We start from the raw sequence: 21,661 nt of genomic DNA on the forward strand, positions 1-21,661 counted from the left end.
TTCCCTCAAGATGCTCACAGTCTAGTTGTGGGAGACAGAATGAAAGCATCAATACTAACAATTGTGACTATGTGCAAGAGTTGCTGGTAGAAGAACATCAACTCAGTCCTGGACCAAGTAGGGGAGGAAGCAGGGGCGCTGCTCTTCCTTAGACAGATGATGTTTGAGGTGAGCGTTAAGGGATAACAGACATTAGAGAGGTGGGCTGCAGCGTGTGGGTAGGGGAGAAGGCGAAGAGAGTTCCCAAAGAAGGAACGTCCTGAGCAGAGGCATATAGGTGAGAGAAGTCAGGGACATGAAAACCGTAAATACTTACAGCACAGTTATAACCATGGTGATATACAGGCAGTTCCTGACTTAGGATGCTTGCATCCCGTATGCTCCTCAATTTATGATGGGGTTACATCCAGATAAGTCCATCGTAAGTTGAGAAGCAATTCTCTCTCTCTCTCTCTCTCTTTCTCTCTCTCTCTCTATGTGTGTGTGTGCGTGTGTGCATGCGTGCATGCGTGCGTTTATTTAGGACCATTCAGATGTTCCCAGGTGTGTGGTTTTCAGAAGCTAATCACTACGACTTTAAAGTATCAAAATATCCTATTCCTTTTTCTTTTGAGACTGAGTTTTGCTTATCCCCAGGTTGGAGTACAATGGCATGATCATGGCTCACTGCAGCCTTCAAATCCTGAGCTCAAGCAATCCTCCCTTCTCAGCCTCCTGAGTAGCTGGGGCTACAGGTGTGTGTCACCATGCCTAGCCAATTAATTGTTTTTTAGAGATGGGGCCTTGCTATGTTGCCCAGGCTGGTCTTGAACTCCTGGTCCCAAGCAATCCTCCTGCCTTGGCCTCCCAAAGTGTTGAGATTACAGGCATGAGCCACTGTGCCCAGCCAGAATGTTGTATGCTTACATTAAAATGACAGGCATCTTTTCACTAAAGGCAGGGGGAAGATGAATGGACAGTGAATGGGCAGCAGTCTCTGAGTCTTAGGCTTTCCCCACTGCAGCATCTCAGTCACTCCTCCTCCCTCCCCTGCCACTGCCTTCCCCAGGAAGTGGTGACCAAACCGAGCTGGTCCTCAGAGTCCAGGGCTGAGCAATTACCCAGCCCCAGCAGTCAGCCTCGACTAGGAATGAGCTTTCCAGACATTGATTTTGTTTTTGCCCAATAAAACCATATTTAAAATTGTAGACCCTCAGTTTACTTAGTGTATATAGTTTAATCTAGTTTAACATGTTGCATTGTTAGATTGGAGCGTTAACCCAAGACTGTTCTCTGTTCTTGCTTAAGTTTTACTGGAGAAAAATACACACCCCCACACCGCCAACACACACAATACACACACATATTTTAGATGACAAAATTCTTTAAACCCAACAGCTACAACATCCTCTGGGGCAATTTCAGTTTACTGTGGAGAAATAATTTTCAGTAGAAAGTTTTGTACGGCTACCTTTACTTACTTGTCCCCTTGTAGGATAAAACCAAAATGGCAAATAAATTGCCATTTCCCTAAGTTGGTTAGGGAAGATTTTTTTTTGAGACGGAGTCTCGCTGTGTCGCTCAGGCTGGAGTGCAGTGGCGTGATCTCGGCTCACTGCGAGCTCCGCCTGCCGGGTTCACGCCATTCTCCCGCCTCAGCCTCCCGAGTTGCTGGGACTACAGGCGCCCACCACCACACTTGGCTAATTTTTTGTATTTTTAGTAGAGACGGGGTTTCACTGTGTTAGCCAGGATGGTCTTGATCTGACCTCGTGATCCACCCACCTCCGCCTCCCAAAGTGCTGGGATTACAGGCGTGAGCCACCGCGCCCGGCCTGGTTAGGGAAGATTAAGCAAGGTACCCAGTTTAAGAAACCGGATCCTTAAGCTTACCTTAAAAACAATCATTTAGTGATGGATGGAAAAGGAGTGTAACTGCCTTGATGTTTTATTTTGTTTTAGTTTTTTTACTTCAAAGAGCTTTTCTGGGTCCTAATATAAATGAAGGCATGGGACAAAAAATGTGCAAAGTCTGTACCTGATCCTCTCTCTGGTGAAAGGGATGGTCTCATTGTCTTTCTTCCAGTAGAACACAGGTGGGGGCATGCCTATTACGCGGCACTCCAGTCTCACAGGGTGGCCTTCGGGAACACCGCAGTTCTGTAGTTTCTCCAGGATCACTGGTGCTTTCTTCACCTCTTTGGCTGAGCAAGAGAAGGGTCATTCTTTTTCTCTTTGGTGTTTTTTTTTTTTTTTTTTTGGAGACTTGCTCTGTCACCCAGGCTGGAGTGCAGTGGTGCAACCTCAGCTCACTGCAACCTCTGCCCGCATCCCTTCCCCACCGGGTTCGGGTGATTCTCCAACCTCAGCCTCCCCAGTAGCTGGGACTACAGGTGTGCACCATCAGGCCTGGCTATTTTTTGTCATTTTAAGAGAGATGGGGTTTCACCATGTTAGCCAGGCTGATCTCGATCTCCTGACCTCAGGTGATCCACCTGCCTTGGCCTCGCAAAGTGCTGGGATTACAGGCGTGAGTCACTGCGCCTGGTGGAGAAGGGTCATTCTTATTTGAATAGTAAGTACTTTGAGGTTCATGCCTCACACTCACCACAGTTCTGGAATTTAGCACAGCGGGCATGCACCCACCTTACCTCCTGGTCAGAACACTCCTCATGTCTCTTAGTGAGGATCACTGCCTTGATAAAAGCTTCATAAATGGTTTAAAAAACCAAAAGAAATGGGGCAACCATCTCTGCACATCCCACGAGAGGCAATACTTGAGGATCTGGGTCATACGCACGGGATGCAAATGCCAGGAATGGTGGAATTAAAGGAATTTATTTTATACCTCAACAGTAGATTTTGAGAAACCATATATTCTATTTACTGAAACAGATTTTGGGGGGAGGAGTTTTATTTTGTAGAAGTCATAATAGTTTTTCCACAAAAATCTGACACCTACAGAATACTACTATCTCAAACACACACACAAGACTGTGCTTCCCAAGGGGGCTTTTAGAGATTTGGCCAGGACAAATTTAGGTAAAGGTCCCTCATGTCTTAGGGTTCCCAAGCCAATATTTTTTAGCAAAATAGTGGAATAAAGGTAAAAGCCTGAAATCAATGTATTCTTGCAGAATGAGTTTTTCCTATTTTATTGGTGAGAAGAAATTAAAAGTGAGGAAAGGAAAAAGATATACAGGGGAAACTGCCACTAGCCTAGAGTGAGGATTAGCATGCTGAAGGCACCCTGATTTTCTTCTTCTTTTTTCTTCTTCTTCTTTTTTTTTTTTTTTTGAGATGGAGTCTTGCTCTGTCACCCAGGCTGGAGTGCAGTGGTGCAGTCTTGGCTGACTGCAACCTCCCCCTCCCGGGTTCAAGTGATTTCTCCCACCTCAGCCTCCCTAGTAGCTGGGATTACAGGTGTGCGCCACCACACTCAGCTAATTTTTGTATTTGTAGTAGAGATGGGGTTTCGCCATGTTGGCCAGGCTGGTCTTGAACTCCTAACCTCAGGTGATCTACCTGCCTCGGCCTCCCAAAATGCTGGGATTACAGGCGTGAGCCACCATGCCCCACACCCTGATTTTCTTAAAAGGTCACACCGAGAGCAGGAGGAAGCCCAGCACCAGAATTCCTGCATTCTGAAATTTACTTCTGGTTGGACTACTGCTCTGCAAGGCTGGCACCTCCCAGATGACAATGTCTTGTTATCCTTATGGATAGGCATTACAGTGTTTTGTTCACATCATCTAAGAATATAAAATTTCATTTGTTTAGATATTGATTCAATATTTCTTGGGCACCTTCCACGTTCCAGGCACTGAGATTCACAGAAGAGAGACAGAGGCACTGGAGATGCGCAAGACGAGCCACAGTCTCTGACCTCAGGAGCTCAGCATCTCTTCAGGGAGGCAAAGAATTAACAGTTACACAGAAGGCCCTGCGTACTCTGTGAATCTCTCCTTTTCTGAGTGCTATAGAAACACTTTATTGTTGTTAGGCTGGGAAGGGGTAGTTGTGCCTGGTGGATTCACTGTACCTGGCGGTGACATTTCAGTTAGACCTTACAGAATGAGTAGGAGGTTGCCAGGCAGAAAAGGAGATTCTGGTAGAGGGATCATTGGTGCAAAGGCATGAAAACTTAGACGGGGGACAAAGAGGCTGGTATGTTACAGGAATGATGGACTGCAGGGCACATAACTGGAATTTAGTGACGGCTAATGGATGGATGGATTGATTGATGATTACAATGGCTCTCATTTATTTAATGGGTATTATGCACATGGTATCAGGTTATGATTTTAGATTACTGGCATGGTTTTGAAAGTGATGTGGGAAATACCGTCCCACCACAGTGAAGGGGAAATTGAGATTGGAGTTAGCCGGGCAAAGGATGAAGGAATTCTGGCAGAGGCTCTGCCTATTTGGGCAATGACTTTGGAGGAAGTTTTGTTTAGGGGTCCCAGCAGCAAACCTTACCTACTACAGAGAGCTCCAGGCTAAAAGAATTCTGCCCGGTTTTGTTGGTAGCGATGCACGTATAGGTCCCCGCGTCGCGCTGAGTGAGCGGGTCAATGAGCAGAGAGTGGACTCCGGTCTCCCTGACCAGCATCTTGTGGGAGGCATCTGGTAGCACAGGTTGGCCATTGAGTAGCCACGTCAGCTCCGGGGGCGGTAAACCACTCACCTAATAAACAACAGGACAGCTGAGGCAAATGACTGACGACAGGCACAGTTATTTGATGGCTGAATTCTTTATCCTTGCTTGGCACCAAACAGACAGGGAGAGAAAACATGGAGTGATGAGAAAGCTCTCTGTAGGGGCATCGAGAGAAAAGAAGGGTCTGAATAAACGGCTGCATGAATTTGAACTGTATGGTACTTTGATCACAGTTGAGGTCATGGTTAACCTATGTGATTATACTCTAGATTAGAATAAATAAGAATTAAAAAGCGAAATAGATAGATACAGTAGGCCTGCAGCATCAATTTCAGAGACGATATACTGTTTACATACCTAATAGCCAAGAGAAAAGCCAGATTTTTTTTTCTAAAACCAAAAAACAAAAACAAAAACACAGGATACATGTGCAGAACGTGCAGGTTTGTTACATAGGTATGCATGTGCCACGGTGGTTTGCTGCACCTATTGAACTGTCCTCTAAGTTCCCTCCCCTCACCCCTCCCGCCCCCCCAACAGGGCACGGTATGCCTCCTCCCTGTGTCCATGTGTTCTCAGTGTTCAGCTCCCACTTATGAGTGAGAACATGTGGTGTTTGGTTTGCTGTTCCTGTGTTAGTTTGCTGAGGATAATGAAAAGCCAGACAGTAAACCAGAGTTCTTGAACCTTGCTGTATATTACAATCATGTGGGAGGTGTTTAAAAATCCTGGTGCCCATTTACCATAAATCAGAATCTCTGGGGATGGGACCCAGGCATGGGAATCTTTCAGAGTTTAGGGAGGGGGATGTAACAATCAATCTGAATATTATTTAGGCAGCCACAAAGAGAAGAAGAACCATAGATAGCATAGATAGAAGTGGACCCTTTACGGATGCTTAACCTCAAGCTTTGACTAATTTGCATCTAAGTCTTCCATAGCATTCTGCACCTATGGGGCAGAAAGGGTGATGCAAGCTTCTCTTCATACTGAGAGATATCCACGCTGCTCAACTAAAGCCTGGTCAAAAAATGAGAATGTAGAATAGCTAAAGGTAAAGGAGGTTGATTAGTATGAGAAACCAGCTTTTGTTCTCATACACTACCTTGGGGCCATATTTTCACGTCTGTACATTTTCAAAGGCCACAAGTCCAACAATTCACTTCAAGGATGTGAAAATCACACCATATGCTCTATAGTTTTTATTACTTTCCAGACACCAAATGAAAAGACTTGTAACTAAACCTTCTATGGCATTCTAGAATTCTTAAAAGGCTTAGATGCAAATGTCTGAATTATAGTAGTCCTCCTTTTATCTAAAGTTTCAGTTACCTGAGGTCAACCACAGTCTGACAATATTAAATGAAAAATTTCAGAAATAAAGTTTCTAAGTTTTCAGTTGTGTTTCGTTCTGAGTGGCATGATGAAATCTCATGCTGTCTTACTCCATCCTATCCAGGGTATGAATCACCCGTTTGTCCACCGTGTTCACACTGTCTATGCTACCTGCCCCTTAGATAGTAGCTGTCTTGGTTATCAAATTTAAAAAATACTATATATAGGGCTCAATACTACCTAAAGTTTCAGGCATTCACTGCGGGGCTTGAAACGCGGGCCCCTCAGATAAAGGACAACTACTGTGTGTCACCTCTTTGGTTGTCTTCTAAAAATGCAATTAACTTGATATAACACCAATGTAATTTTTATTAATATCTAAAGATTCAAAAATTTCATAAAATAATTTCGTCTGACATTAAATACTCCAAACAAGCTTTATGATTAAAAAAAAAGTAATCTCTGTCCCTTCCCCATCTCATCTTTCCTGAAAAAAGAAACCCACAAAACAAATACAAACAAAAATGAATGCAAACAAATACAAAACACGAACAGATCTGGAACCAAGGACGGGTGCCGGACTCTACCTTACAGTCCAGCCGACAGAGGCGCCCCTCGTGAGCTACCATATCCCCAGGAGCCTGCAGGAAATGTGGTCGGAAAAAGCGTTCCTGTAGGGGCTCTTTGTCTCTTTCTTGCACTCGGGATCTTCCCCTATAAGAACAAGTGTGTTCAGATATTAAACATAGAAATAAATTTACAAATTTATGATGATAGGCATTTAGGCATGGCTACAGGACCTAGAGAACAGATTTTTTTTTTTGTTTGTTTGAAGGGAGAAAGGGGAGGCTGGAGCATAAACAATAAATAATGGTGTAGAGCTGATGTAAAACACGAACTGGTAAGTATCTCACACACTGTGGGACTGTCTTGTGAGATCTGCAATCAAATAAACAGGCTTAGCTTCTTTCTGTCATTCTGGGTTAAGTGGGCTCAGCTCACCTTGCTATGAGTTCAACCAGTTGTTCAAAAGTCATCAAAATAAACAAATAGATCAGTATTCAATCCGAACTTCAAACAAGAGCCAAAAGAGAAGTCCTGTTTATTACCCAGAGCAAGGCAGCGGCAATCCCTGTGTCTTTGAGTAATAAAATTTAACCTGGCTATAAATCATGGCAGACCATTAAAGATGAGTATGAACTTAAACTGGATAAGACTGAACAACAGTAACAGCTGTTCTTAAAAAAGAAAGGAGGAGGAGGAAAAGAAGGAGGAGGAGGAGGCAAAGGGAGAGGGGGCCAGGTTTGGTGGCTCAAGCCTGTAATCCTAGCACTTTGAGAGGCTGAAGCAGGTTGATTGCTTGAGGAGTTTGAGACCAGCCTGGGCAACATGGTGAAACCCCATCTCTACAAAAAATACAAAAATTAGCCGGGCATGGTGGCACACATCTGTGGTCCCAATTACTTGGAAGGCCGAGGTGGGAGGATAACTTGAGCCCGGGAGGTGGAGGTTGCAGTGAACTGAGATTGCACCACTGCATTCCGGCCTGGATGACAGAGTGAGACCCCATCTCAAAAAAAAAAAAGAAAAAAAAGAAAAAAAAGAAGAAGAAGAAGGTATAGTTGCAATGCTGGTGAAATACTGTATCTGGAACATGGGTCACTATTTTTGTTCCTTTGGTAAGTCACATTTAATTCTTCTGTGTCAGCAGCTATGGAATGCTTTGCTAAGACTTTGTGGCACCGTAAGATTCAAGTGGAGAGCCAGGCTCTTTCTTCTTAGTGGTTAGTAAAATCAGAGAGGAAGAAAACCAGTTGTTACATTGGAGACAACAACAAAAACATTCCATCAATATACATTCAATCATGAAAGGTTTCTGTTTTATTAAACAAAAGATGGTAATTTACTTCAGTGGATCTGATTTACATATTACGTGTGCAGGTGCTACTGATGGTTACAAATTTTGAACCATTAAAAGCATGCCAGGTTGGGAGTGGTGGCTCATGCCTGTAATCCCAGCACTTTGGGAGGCCAAGGCAGGAGGATTGCTTGAGGCCAGGAGTGTGAGACAAACCTAGGCAACATAGCGAGACACCTGTCTCTACACACACATAGAAAAATTTAGCCGGCATGGTGGCATGCGTCTGTAGTCTCAGCTACTTGGGAGGCTGAGATGGGAAGATGGCTTGAGCCCATGAGTTTGAAGTTGCAGTGAGCTATGATCACACGACTGCACTCCAGCCTGGGCAACAAAGTGAGACTTTGTCTCTAAAAAATAAAAATCAAACTTAAAAAAAAAACCCCAGAGACTAGTGCTTGTTAAACTTTACTATGCTTGTGAATCACCTGGGAATTCTGTTAAAATGCAGATTCTGAGTCAGTAGATCCGGAGTGGGGCCTGGGATTCTGCATTTCCAGCCAACTCCCAGGTGATGCTGATGCTGAAAGTGAAGGACTACCTTTAATTAAGAATTCATGGATCCAGTAGTTTGGTGCTCATGATAGTGGGGAGGTGCTTGGGAAGGACCTAGAGAAGGGGAATTCTTATTGTTTTTACCTGTGAGACTGACCGGCAGAGGTTAGTCGACTGCGAATGGGCAAACTTTGTACCATCAAGTGGCCAGAACAGCTGATTCTCCCCTGACAAACAGAAAATGAACAAGATTAAAATAAGAAGAATCTCACACTTTTTCAATGTACATAAAATTTTCTGGACCAGAACACTGTGAAATTTTGACTATTATGAGTTTTTCTTTGGGGGAGAGGAATAAAAACAATAAAATCAATAAAATATGATTTCTTAAATCACTGTTAATATTCCGGGGGAGAGATTTTTAAGAGTATGGTAATGACTTTCATTTTAAATTGAGATATAAACAGCACAAAGGTAAAAAGAAATTTGAATTCTTATGTACTTAACGTTATTTGCAGTCATAATTTAAAAGCATGGCCAAATATTTTCATACGTTCCTCAACAGAGACTCTTTAAAACTAACATTTCAGTAGGAATGGATGTTATAGTTCTGTACTTCCTACTCAAATAGTAATTGAAGATGTTTATTCTGCCACATCTTTTAGGGGAGTTTTAATATTTGCCTTCATTCAGAAAAGGAAAGTGGATGATTATGGCTTTCCAAGTTTAAAAAACAAAACAATCCAAAAATGTGGACATTATGAGTTTGAGGGACATTCACAAACCTTTGCAAAGTAATTTGCCTATTCGCTAAAGAACAAAAACGACAGATCATTCCTGATAGAATGATTGGTCAATTGATTTATTGACTCTTCAAGAGAATCAATGTGTTGAGAAACACAAGACTGAGTTCAATAAGTCTGCAAGGTATACACAGTGAAAAAATAGTACTAGTGTCCCTTGACAAAGGCTGAAGCATTGAGTGACCTGTTAGTGGCTAACTAGTCTTTTAAGTTGTGACGCTGTGCCCTAGTTACACACAATCACAATGCTTCTCATTCATTTTCCTCAGCAATCCTTAGTAACTCGCACTTCTCAAGGTCTCATTCACAATGACATCAACTGCTCCTTCCTCAGAGTGCAGCACAGCGCAGAACCCTGCGTCTCCACCTGGGGGTTGGCTGCCATGATGGTGTAGTTGCCATCGTCATCGCTGGTGGTGGATTCAATGTGCAGAGAACATGTCCCATCTCCTTCTCGCCTCATTTTGCAGTGCTCATTTCTCTTAGAAATCTGCTTACCATCTTTGAACCAGTAAACCTGAAATGAAAAATTATCAAGATGTACACTGTTTTGTTTATCTTTAGAGGTTAATAAACTAGGGTCTGGGGTGAGGCAAGGGACAACTGCCATCTTTTAAGTGACCCATACTTTATGAAGCACTTGGAAAAAAAACTTATAAAACATATTAAAAATGACTGTATAATCTGCCCCTCGACTTGTACCTACATAATACTATTTAACATTAAATGTTATTATTTAAGTCAAGAATTCAATATAATTTAGGACTAAGATGACGTTTTTGACGATTTTTCTTGTGCTTCATATTTAGTTTTAAAAACTACCCTAAGGAATGGACATGTCTTCAGAAGCAAAATAATGAAAACCAGGAGACGGGATATTTTCTCATTACCTTATTTACAAGTTCAAGTCTCCTGCAGTTGCAGATCTCAGCACTTAGAATAAGTCACCTTGCTTGAAAGGTTAGTATGGTTTGTTGCACTAAATGGAATGAGGCTAGGATTAACTTGCTAAATTTCTCATCCACCCAAAATGTAAATATCTATGTGTGTGTGTGTGTGTGTGTATACGTGTGTGTGTGTGCATGCACATACACATCTATCTATATATCTCATGTTAAGTTTTGCATGTGTGAAGGAGATCTCTCAAAGACAGAGGAGATAAATACTGGTTGCAGCTGTCCTCCTCTACTTTTCCTGGTTACCTAACCATACATGATAACACCATGCTAATGTTTATGAAAGAAGAGCAGAGAGATTCTTTGCCACAAACCATGCTGGGTGTAAATCCTTCTCTCAGCTGACTGCCAAAAAATCTGCTGATTTATGTGATTTTTCAGCATCCAGTGATAACGATGTGACATTCTTAGCATTTACCAACCTAATAGTAATGCTACAAATATAGCTCACTTTGTACAAGAACAGGTACCCTGTGGATATTAAATAGATATTAAGTAGACAGAAAAATATCAGTTTGGTGAGCTTGATGGCTATGAAAATCAATAGCCCAAAATATAGTATCATGACTAGGACACTTATTTTAAACTTTTATTAAAATTTGAACTTACCCATAAGTCTGATTTCTTTTTAGCCTATTTAATGATCTCATTCCTGATGGTTTTTTTTTAAGTGAAATTATCTGGGCTTTGCTAATTTTCTGGTATGGGTTTTCATTCTCTTTGTATATACTTCACTAGAGTCTGATAAGACTTTCTTACTAAAAGGGAAGTTTATAGCAATAAATTCCTACATAAAAAAACCCAGAAAGACTCCAAATAAATTAGCTAAAGAGGCATCTCAAGGAACAAAGAACAAACCAAATCCAAAATTAGTAGAAGGAAAGAAATAATAAATACAGAGCAGAAATCAATGAAATTGAGACTAAAAAAAAATACAAAAGACCAAAAATACAAGAGATGAAAAGTTGGTTTTTTAAAAAGATAAACAAAATTCACAAACATTTAGCTAGACTAAGAAAGAATCAGAGAAGAGAGAAGACCCAAAAAAATAAAATAAGAGATGAAAAAGGAGACAATACAACTGATACCACAAAAATACAAATGATCACTACAGACTATTGTGAACAACTATATGCCAGCAAATTGCAAACCCTGGAAGAAATTGGCAAATTCCTGGACACATATAACCTACGAAGACTAAACTACAAAGAAATAGAAAACCTAAACAGACCAGACCAATAATGAGTGATGAGACTGAAGCAGTAATGAAAAAGTCTCCCATCCAAGAGAAGCCCAGGGCCTAATGGATTCACTGTTGAATTCTACCAAATATTTAAAGAAGAACTAATATCAATTCTACTCAAACTATTTCAAAAAATTAAAGAGGAGGTAATACTTCCAAACTCATTCTACAAGACCAGCATTATCCTGATACTCAAACCAAAGACCCAATAACAACAACAGCAACAACAAAAAGACGACAGGTAAACATTCCTGATAAACATAGGTGCAAAAATCCTCAACAAAATACTACCAAACTGAATTCAATAACACATTGAAAAGATTATTCATCATGATCAAGTGTGATTCATCTCAGCTCTGCAAGGATGATTCAACATAGGCAAGTCAATAAACACGACACATCACATCAATAGAATCAAAGACAAAAACCATATGATCATCTCAATAGACAATGAAAAAGCACTCAATAAAATTCAGCACCTCTTTATGATAAAAAACCCTCAACAAATTGAGTGCAGAAGGAACACAACACAATGAAAGTCATATATGACAAACCCACAGCTAATACCGTATGGAACAGGGAAAAATTGAAAGTCTTTACACTAAGATCAGGAACAAGACAAAGATGCCCACTTTCACCACTTTTATCCAACATAGGCCTAAAAGTCCTGGCCAGAGTAATTAGGCAAGAGAAAGAAATAAAGGGTACCCAAACTGGAAAGGAAGAAGTCAAATTATCCTTGCTTGCAGATGACATGATCTTATGTTTTAGAAAAATGTAGGCTCTATCAAAAACCTCTTAGGGTAAACAAATTTAGTAAAGTTGCATGATACAAAATCAACATACAAAAATCAGTAGCATTTCTATACACTAACAGCAATCAATCTGAAAAAGAAATCAAGAAAGCAATACAATACCTACAAAAATAAATAAATAAAATGCCTAGGAATACATTTAACCAAAGAAGTGAAAGATCTCTACAAGGAAAACTATAAAACACTGAAAGAAATAGAAGAGGGCACACACACAAATGGAAAGATATCCCATGTTCACGAATTGGAAGAATTAACATTGTTAAAATGTCTATGCTGCTCAACGTGATCTTCAGATTCAACGCAATCCCTATCAAAATACCAATGGCATCCTTTGCAGAAATAGAAAAAACAGGCTGGGAGTGGTGGCTCACGCCTGTATTCCTAGCATTTTGGAAGCCCGAGGTGGGTGAATCACTTGAGGCCAGGAGTTCAAGACCAGCCCGGCCAACATGGCGAAATCCCATCTTTATTAAAGGTACAAAAATTAGCCAGGCGTAGTGGCACACAGCTGTCATCCCAGCTACTCGAGAGTCTGAGGCAGGAGAATCGCTTGAACCTAGGAGGTGGAGGTTGCAGTGAGCAGAGATCTCACCACTGCACTCCAGCCTGGGCAATAGAGCAAGACCCTGTCTCAAAAAAGGAAAAAAAAAAAATAGAAAAAGCAATTCTAAAATTCATATGGAATCATGAAAGACCACAAATAGCCAAAGCAATCCTGAGCAAAAAGAACAAAGCTGGAGGCATTATGCTACCTGATTTCAAATTATACTATAAAGCTATAGTATCCAAAACACCATGGTACTGGCATACAAATAGACACATAGACCAATGGAACAGAATAGAGAACCCAGAAATAAATCCATGTATTTATAGCCAACTCATTTTTGACAAGGGCACCAAGAACATATATCGAGAGAAAGGATAGTCTCTTCAATAAATGGTGCTAGGAAAACTGAATACCCATATGGAGAAGAATGAAACTAGATCCTCACCTTTCACCAGATAAAAAAATCCACTCTAAATACATTAAAGACTTAAATGCCAGGCCTGAAACTATGAAACTACTAGAAGAAAACAATGGGGAAACACTATAGGATATTGGTCTAGGCAAATTTTTTGGGGGTTAAGACCTTAAAAGCACAGGCAACAAAGGCAAAAATAGATAAATGGGATTACTGCAAGTAAAAAGCTTCTGCACAGCAAAGGAAACAATTAACAAAGTGAAGAGACAACCTACGGAATGCGAGAAAATATTTGCAAAGTATTCATCTGACAAGGGATTGCTAACTAGAATATATAAAGAACCCAAACAACTCAATAGCAAAAAACAAAAACAAAAACCAAGACTGTTAAAAATGGGCAACAGACCTGAATAGGCTGGGCATGGTGGCTCACGCCTGTAATCCCAGCACTTTGGGAGGCTGGGGTCTCCAGGGTGGATCACCTGAGGTCAGGAGTTTCAGACCAGCTTGGCTAACATGGTGAAACCCCATTTCTACTAAAAATACAAAAATTAGCTGGGCATAGTGGCGGGCGCCTGTAATCCCAGCTACTCAGGAGGTTGAGGCACGAGAATCGCTTGAACCTGGGAGGCAGAGGTTGCAGTGAGCCGAGACTGTGCCACTGCACTCCAGCCTGGGTGACAGAGTGAGACTTTGTCTCACACACACACACAAAAGACCTAAATAGACATTTCTCAAAAGAACACATACAAATGGCCAACAGGTATATGAAAAAATGTTCAACATTACTAATCAACAGGAAAATGCAAATCAAACCCCAAGAAATATCATCTCACCAGAGTTAGAATGGCTATTACCAAAAAGACAAAAAAATAACAAGTGCTGGTGAGGATGTGGAGAAAGGGGAACCCTCATACACCGTTGGTGGAAATGTAAAGTAGTGCAGCTGTTATGGAAAACAGTATGGAGACTGTTTTCTCCAAAAAACTAAAAATAGAACTACCATATGATCCAGCAATCCCACTGCTGGATATATATCCAAAAGAAAGGAAATCAGTATGTTGAAGAGATATCTGCACTCCTGTATTTATTGCAGCACTATTCACAATAGCCGAGTTACAAAATCAACCTATATTTGTCCATCAGTGGATGAATACATAAAGAAAATGGGGTATCTATACACAATGGAATATTATTCTGCTATAAAAAGAATGAATGAAATCCCATCATTTGCAGCAAAATGGATGGAACTGGAAGTCATTATGTTAAGTGAAGTAAGTTGGGCACAGAAAGACATGTATTGCATGTTCTGACTTATATGTGGGAGCTAAAGGAAATGATCTCATGGAGGTAGTGAGTAAAATGGTGGTTACCACAGGCTGGGAGGGGTAGACGGGAGAAGGGAATGAAGAGAGGTTGGTTAATGGGTGAAAACGTACAGTTAGATAGAAGAAATAAGTTCTAGTACTTGATAGTACAGTGGAAAAATTATAGTTAATAACTTATTGTATATTTCAAAATAGCTAGAAGAGAAAAACTGTAATGTTCCTAATACACAAAAAAGATAAATGTTTGAGTGATGGATATCCCAGTTATCCTGATTTGATCATTTCACACTGTATACAAGTATAAAATATCGCATATACCCTAAAACATGTACAACTATATCAATAACAAATACAAAAAAGAAGAAAAAACATTGTGTATATGTTTTAAAGACCTTCTTGAAGGCACTGTCTATAGTTCCATGCTGTTAGGTGGCCAACTGGCTTGTCATCTTCCCCTACCTTTGGAACAGGTATCCCAACAATTTTGCAGGTGAATGTGACTGGAGAGCCTTCTGTGACCCGGAAGTGCTTGAGTCTCTTGTCAAAGATGGGAGCAATACACTTGCCCATGGGGATCTCATCGTGTTGAATTTCATCATCTGATTCATCAACAGGAGTACGTTCCAAGCGAAACTCTATTTCATTCATCAGCCTCTGCTCAAAGCTTGAAATTTTGTACTCCTGTCAAAATGACAAACATGTTTCAATTTCCATATGGCAAGGAAGAGCATGTCCATCAGGACAATTGAGGAAGCCACTTTTTAAGATTCAGACATTAGATTTATACCATGAAATCCAAATAAACCAGATATGTTCCAGATCCAGTTTCTCACCATGGAGCACTAAAGGAAATGTCAGTGTCTCTCCTAAAATCCCACATGGCCTTAGTGCATCCTGACATTCCACCTGAGCATGCAGTCCCAGTAGAATTCTGTAGGAAATGGAATGTAGATGGAATATAATTTTCAGAGCTATATTAGTGTTCCTTTCAATATGGATAACTTCCTATAGAGTTATTTTGGCAAAGCCATTCTGAACTGCATTCTGATATATGCCTGCAACGCCTGCATCACCAGCTTCTTGTCTCTACTGGATTTTTCCATCTTCACACTTGAGGAAAAGCTGTCTTGAAAAATATATCGCTACTGTAACAATACAAGATGGTGAAAAAAAAAAAAAAAGAGGCCAGGCACAGTGACTCACACCTGTAATCCCAGCACTTTGAGAGGCTGAGGTAGGTGGATCACCTGAGGCCAGGAGTTCGAGACCAGCCTGGCCAACACGGCAAAACTCTGTATCTACTAAAAATACAAAAATTAGCTGGGTGTGGCGGTGCACACCTATAATCCCAGCTACTGGGGTGGCTGAGTTATGAGAATTGCTTGAACCCAGGAGGCAAAGGTTGCAGTGAGCTGAGATCATGCCACCACAATTTAGCCTGGGCAACAGAGCAAAACTCTGTGTCAAAGAAAAAAAAAAAATAAGAAAGAAAGAAACAGAAAAGAAAAAGGAAAAAATCTCTCTTAACTCCATATCTACTTTCACTGCATCTCTCTGCCCCCCTCACAACAAAACCATTTGAAATAATCCTCTGCTGTTATGAGATCATTTCATTGTCACCTATTGTCTTGCTAACCTACTTCAATTAGTCTTGTGTTCTTTTTGTTCCTCTGAGATTGCGACTGTCAGGGTCTTCAAATATGCCACATCTAATTGTCATTTATCTATTCTTACCTTACTTGATCTAAGCAGCATTAGACACAGATGACTACATTTTCCTTTTGAAACATTTTCTTCCGTGACACACCATACTGGTCTTTCCTTCTCTTTCTCTCGCCGCACCAGTCTCCTGTGCTGGCTCCATCTCTGCTCTAGGTGACCTCATCCAATGTCCAAGCTTCACATACTTTCTGCTCATGACTCCCAAATCCATATCTCCAAGCCTGGTTTCTTTCCCAGAATTCCAGAGTCATATACTACTATTCTACATTATGATGTCTAATGGGCATGTCAAACAGGATGGCTCAAACAGAACACGCTTGATTTCTGTCCCCCAGAGATACTCCTAACCTCCTTTTCCTCATTTCAGGAAATGGCACCACTATTCATCCACTTGGTTAAGTGATTAAACCAATGTTTCTCACACTGTCTACCATGAAAATCAGGTTTTAAAAATTTCCAGCCTGCACTTTTGTAAAGTAAAATAAAAACAAATTACTAGCAAAATGAAAGAAATGCAAAATTATTGTATACTATGTAAAACTTCCCTGTCAAATTTCTATAAAATTTTCTGAATTGTTACCCTTTTTTTTTTTTTGGAGACAGAGTCTCCCTCTGTTTTGTTGCCCAGGCTGGCGTGCACCCTCTGCCATGCCCAGCTAACTTTTGTATTTCTAGTAGAGACGGGGTTTCACCATGTTGGCCAGGCTGATCTCGAACTCCTGATCTCAAGTGATCTACCCACCTCAGCTTCCCAAAGTGCTGGGATTACAGGCATGAGCCACCATGCCTGGCCCTGAATGATTACTCTTAATTTCTGTGCTAATCTCAAGGCAGAGAGGTGACATCTTGCAGGCTGGCACAGGTCCTTGGACCACACTTTGACAGCACTAAGTAAACCCTAAAACTAGGACTCATTTTGGATTCCTCTTACTCCCTCTCCCTGCCATAGCCTGCCCATCAAAAATGTCACCTCCCCAAAGCAGCCTCCCCAGATCCCTTCATCTAATGTAACTCCCCATTCTAATTCTCTACATAGCACTGGTTACTATCTAGTGTTTTTCTTGTTTGTTTATTGATTGAATGATTGAATCTCCAAGTGTTAGAATGTTAGCTCCACAAGAGCAGGGATCTTGTTTGTCTTCCTTCCCCCTATACTGACAGCACCTAGAGGAGTACCGGCACCATGGCAGGTGAGCACTTAATAAGTATCTGAAGAACGAGTGAATACATGAATGAAATAGAAGCAATCATTTGTTCTGACATTACCACATCTTTGAGGAATCTGGAGCCATGTGCTTGGGGTGAGAGTGAGACCTTTGGTTAAACTTATGGCTCTAGTTAACCCTAATTTTATAATTTAGGGGAACTCTATGGAGATGGTACTGGCATGCTCCTGAAGTGGAATTTGGAAGCACATGGCTGATATGCACCTGCCCCTAGTCAGTGGGAGAGTGACTGAGTTCAGCACTCGTGCATTCTCAAGCTAAATCACGTTAGTGATGTCCTCTAATTACTGTCTTATACATTCAGTATAATCATCTGAATTTGGATAGAATTTTAACTTCAGAACTACAGAAACTAAGTGTTTCTTGGTTTTAATTTGTTGGAATCAATTTTAAATCTGCTCCTCTCTGCCACATCTCAAACTGGGTAAAAAAAAGTAAGTACCCAGTTCTTATAGGGTGGAAAAAGTGATTAATTTCCCATAAAGTTTATTAATTTTTAACGAGATCATTCAAATCAGTTAAAGTAAAAGATCGTTACTAAATTCTGAAACCAGATTTAGTTGAAATATATTAAGATTATTTTCTACATTATAGGAATATTTTTGGGAAAAGTTAATAATTAAAGCTTCCACTATCCACCTATTAGGTGAAACTATGTGAAACTGACATTTTTGTAGGTCAACAATGGTAGACTATCAGAAGTTTCATATGATTCAACCTAATTCTTCACAATGACCGTATTTTCCATAAATATATTATATGGTCTCAAAAGTTTGAAGTATTTTCTAGACTTGCCAGTTTAAAATCACACCAGGAATTTTTTTTTCTTTGTTGGACTGTATTCATGATTCTAAATTGATATTACTTTTCTTTTTAACAAATTTGGGTTTATTTTCCAGGATGTTTAGAAGTAAACCAATAAGTCGTTTTATTCCGTTACCATGTGAGATAGGTGCTACATTTTATTGTTTATTATTTTCAAATTACATTCAAAAAGAATAATTCACATAGTTCTCACTCCACATGCAGATCCTAGACCCCAAACTTTCATGAGGGTGACTTCTCCATTTATTTCAGGCTCTGTGATCATTGGTGGAGAGGGGTGTGGACTGGGTGCCTGTGTTCACAGGGAGAAGTGCCTAGAGGTGCTGACTGAGCCTGTATCTGGCAGGGGGTGTTGGGGAGGGTACGTGGATGGCACCCACCCTAGAGGCCCACTAGGGAATTAGCTGGGGACTCTTGCTATGGGTAAATCATAAAGAAAAGGTTATTGTTTCCTAAAAGCTAATCTGTATTTTTCAGAGTTTTCTGTTCATATTTCAGAAACAAAGACTAAAGCAAGCAGAAGTCCCAGTTTCTTTCTTTTTTTCCTCTTTTCTTTTTTCTTGTCCTTTCCTTTCTTTTCTTTTCGCTCCCCGCTTCCTCCCCTCTTTCATTCCCTCCCTCCCTCCCTCCTTCTTTCTGACGTGATTTCGTCGTGTTGCCCAGGCTGGTCTTGAACTCCTGAGCTCAAGCAATCCACCCGCCTCAGCCTCCCAAAGTGTTGGAATTATAGACTTGAGCACGCCCAGCCGGAAGTCCCAGTTTCCATCATCATCAAGTTACAGTCATCCACCCTTAAACCGTTAACAGGAATGGGGAGGCTATATGGCTTCAGATGTTTCCTTTTCACCCACCAGAGATTTTCCTCTTTCTTCTCTCGATGCTACAGATCCTGGTCTTCCACCTCCCATTTCCAGCCCCAACTTCTCAGCATACTCCCAGGACTCGAGTAGTGCTGACCAGCCAAGGACAGGGCACAGGCACCGAAAGCCAGAAGGGAAAGCTCCAAGGCTTCGTCTCCCAACCTGTCCCTTCCCTGACACTGGGGCTGCAGCTCTTTCCCCAGACATAGTCCTGGTGTTGTCCATTGCCCGCCCTCATTCCATTCCTGTTTCCTCTGCTCCTATCTCACTTCTACGTCCTGCCACGGTTCCTTAAAGAAATGCCTCAAAAAATACAAAAATTAGCCGGGCGTGGTGGTGTGTGCCTGTAATCCCAGCTACTCAGGAGTCTGAGACAGGAGAATCGCTTGAACCCGGGAGGTGGAGGTTGCAGTGAGCCAAGATCATGCCATTGCACTCCAGCCTGGGGGACAAGAGTGAAACTCCATCTATTTAAAAAAAAAAAAAAAAAAAAAAATGACTCCAACAGTTAACACTGGATCTGCTGGGTTTACTCTGGTAAATCTTATTTGGGTCATTCATGCATCCGATCCTTTTATCAGTTCTCTATGAATGGCCCTTGTTCCTATGGGACTCTGTGAAGAAAAGGGCATATCAAGGTGGATATGACTCTTTTTACTCTCACATAGTCTGTTTCCAGTTATTCCTGAAAACCCTTACAAAGGCTTTTCTTGCTTCATATCAGGATATTACATATCTGAATCCAAATTACCAGGAACAAAAGAAGAACTTGAAGGATTAAGAGAAACAAGAAGACCAGTCCCTGAGGTCTACAGAATAAAATAAAAGGAGTAACCAAGGAGCCAGCCCAAAATGGAGAAGTATTCTGGGGGGTTTTCTTTTTTTTCTTCTTGAGACAGGTTCTCACTCTGTCACCCAGGCTGGAGTGCAATGGCATCATCACTGCTCACTGCAGCCTCGACTCCTTGGGTTCAAGCAGTCCTCCCATCTCGGCCTCCCAAGTAGCAGAGACCACAGGTATGCACCATCATGCCCAGTTAATTTTTAATTTTTTTTCTAGAGATGGAGTCTCCCTATGTTGCCCAGGCTTATCTTGAACTGGGCTCAAGCAATCCTCCCACTTTGGCTTCCCAAAGTGTTGGAATTACAGGCATAAGCCACTGTACCCGGCCTCTGGGGGTTTTCAATAGGCAAGAGGTCTTAACCTTCTATGGCTTCTTATCTTGTTTTATTATGTCAAATTTCCAATCCATCCATACCACCTCTAGCCCCTATTCTAATAGAGTTCTTGCTACAAGCTAAAGAACCTTCTCTGCAGTTTCTATTGCCTGACTAGGGAGAGCTGGTAAGTTCTTAGCTAACAACACTGTTAGAATTATTACAGGGAAAGATGAATTCCTGAAATTCTATATTATGAACTATTTTTTTTCCAAAGAATTTTTTTTTTTTGAGACAAGGTCTGGCTCTATTGCCCAGGCTGGAGTGCAGTGGTGTGATCTCAGCTCCTTGCAAACTTTGCCTCCTGGGCGCAAGCCATCTTCCCATCAGCCTTCTGAATAGCTGGGACAACAGGCACACAGCACCCCCACAGCTAGCTAATTTTTGTATTTTTGGTAGACGGCGTTTCGCCATGTTGCCCAGGCTGGTCTTGAACTCCTAAGCTCAAGCAATCTGCCCGCCTCAGCCTCCCAAAGTACTGGGTTTAAAAGCGTGAGTCACCATGCCTGGCCCCAGAGAAATATTATTATACATGGTGGTAAGTTATGACTATACTTATACTTCAGAAACACAATCGGTTATAGATATACAGCCTTTAAGCACCTGCCTGAGAATATAAATACCACATTGTCTCTATGTATTCCAAACAACAAATTTTAGGAAGTTGATTTTAAGTTGGGGCCTGATTTTACAGAATGTAAATGCTTGAATTGATTTAGCCAAAGGAACTACAGGAGCAATATGATGAAAATATGTGCTTTTTGTTTGACCATAAATGTGTATAGTAAATACACACTTGGCTATATATTTATTATCTTAACCAGTATTCCAAGTTGAGAGGTGATGAAAACAGAGAGCTCAATGAGTTGTTTAAAATACACTATTAGAGGCTGGGTGTGGTGGCTCATGCCTGTCATCCCAGCACTTTGGGTGGCTGAGGCAGGCGGGTCACCTGAGGTCAGGAATTTGGGACCAGCCAGGCCAACGGGGTGAAACCTCGTCTCTACTAAAAATACAAAAAAGTAGCCAGGTGTGGTGGTGACTGCCTGTAGTCCCAGCTACTTGGGAGGCTGAGGCATGAGAATCACTTGAACCCAGGAGGCACATGTTGCAGTGAGCCGAGATTGTGCCACTGCACTCCGGCCCGGGTGACAAAGTGAAACTCCATCTCAAACAAACAAACAAACAAACAAAAAACAAAAAAAAGCCATATATATAAAATATACATTATTAGTAACCAGGCAGTGAGGATACACTTGTTAACTAGATTGTAATCAGAAGTTCCTACTGAGGCACCAAGATGGGCTAGATAT

The 21,661-nt window shown here is 41.2% G+C and overlaps 1 protein-coding gene across 5 annotated transcripts in view; it reads right to left on the reverse strand.

The window, feature by feature from the left end:
- Positions 1-21,661, reverse strand: part of MYPN (myopalladin) — a 105,085-nt gene that overhangs the window by 7,760 nt on the left and 75,664 nt on the right. For all 5 annotated transcript variants that reach the window (XM_025396635.1, XM_025396638.1, XM_025396634.1 and 2 more), the window contains 6 exons: positions 14,957-15,178; positions 9,561-9,710; positions 8,535-8,617; positions 6,565-6,691; positions 4,462-4,669; positions 2,018-2,183 (listed from right to left, as the gene is read on the reverse strand). In XM_025396635.1, the coding sequence (XP_025252420.1) occupies positions 2,018-2,183; positions 4,462-4,669; positions 6,565-6,691; positions 8,535-8,617; positions 9,561-9,710; positions 14,957-15,178 (956 nt within the window). The remainder of the gene's footprint in view (positions 1-2,017; positions 2,184-4,461; positions 4,670-6,564; positions 6,692-8,534; positions 8,618-9,560; positions 9,711-14,956; positions 15,179-21,661) is intronic.

The sequence above is a fragment of the Theropithecus gelada genome, chromosome 9 (assembly GCF_003255815.1).
Source record: "Theropithecus gelada isolate Dixy chromosome 9, Tgel_1.0, whole genome shotgun sequence".
Classification (NCBI taxonomy): Eukaryota; Metazoa; Chordata; class Mammalia; order Primates; family Cercopithecidae; genus Theropithecus; species Theropithecus gelada.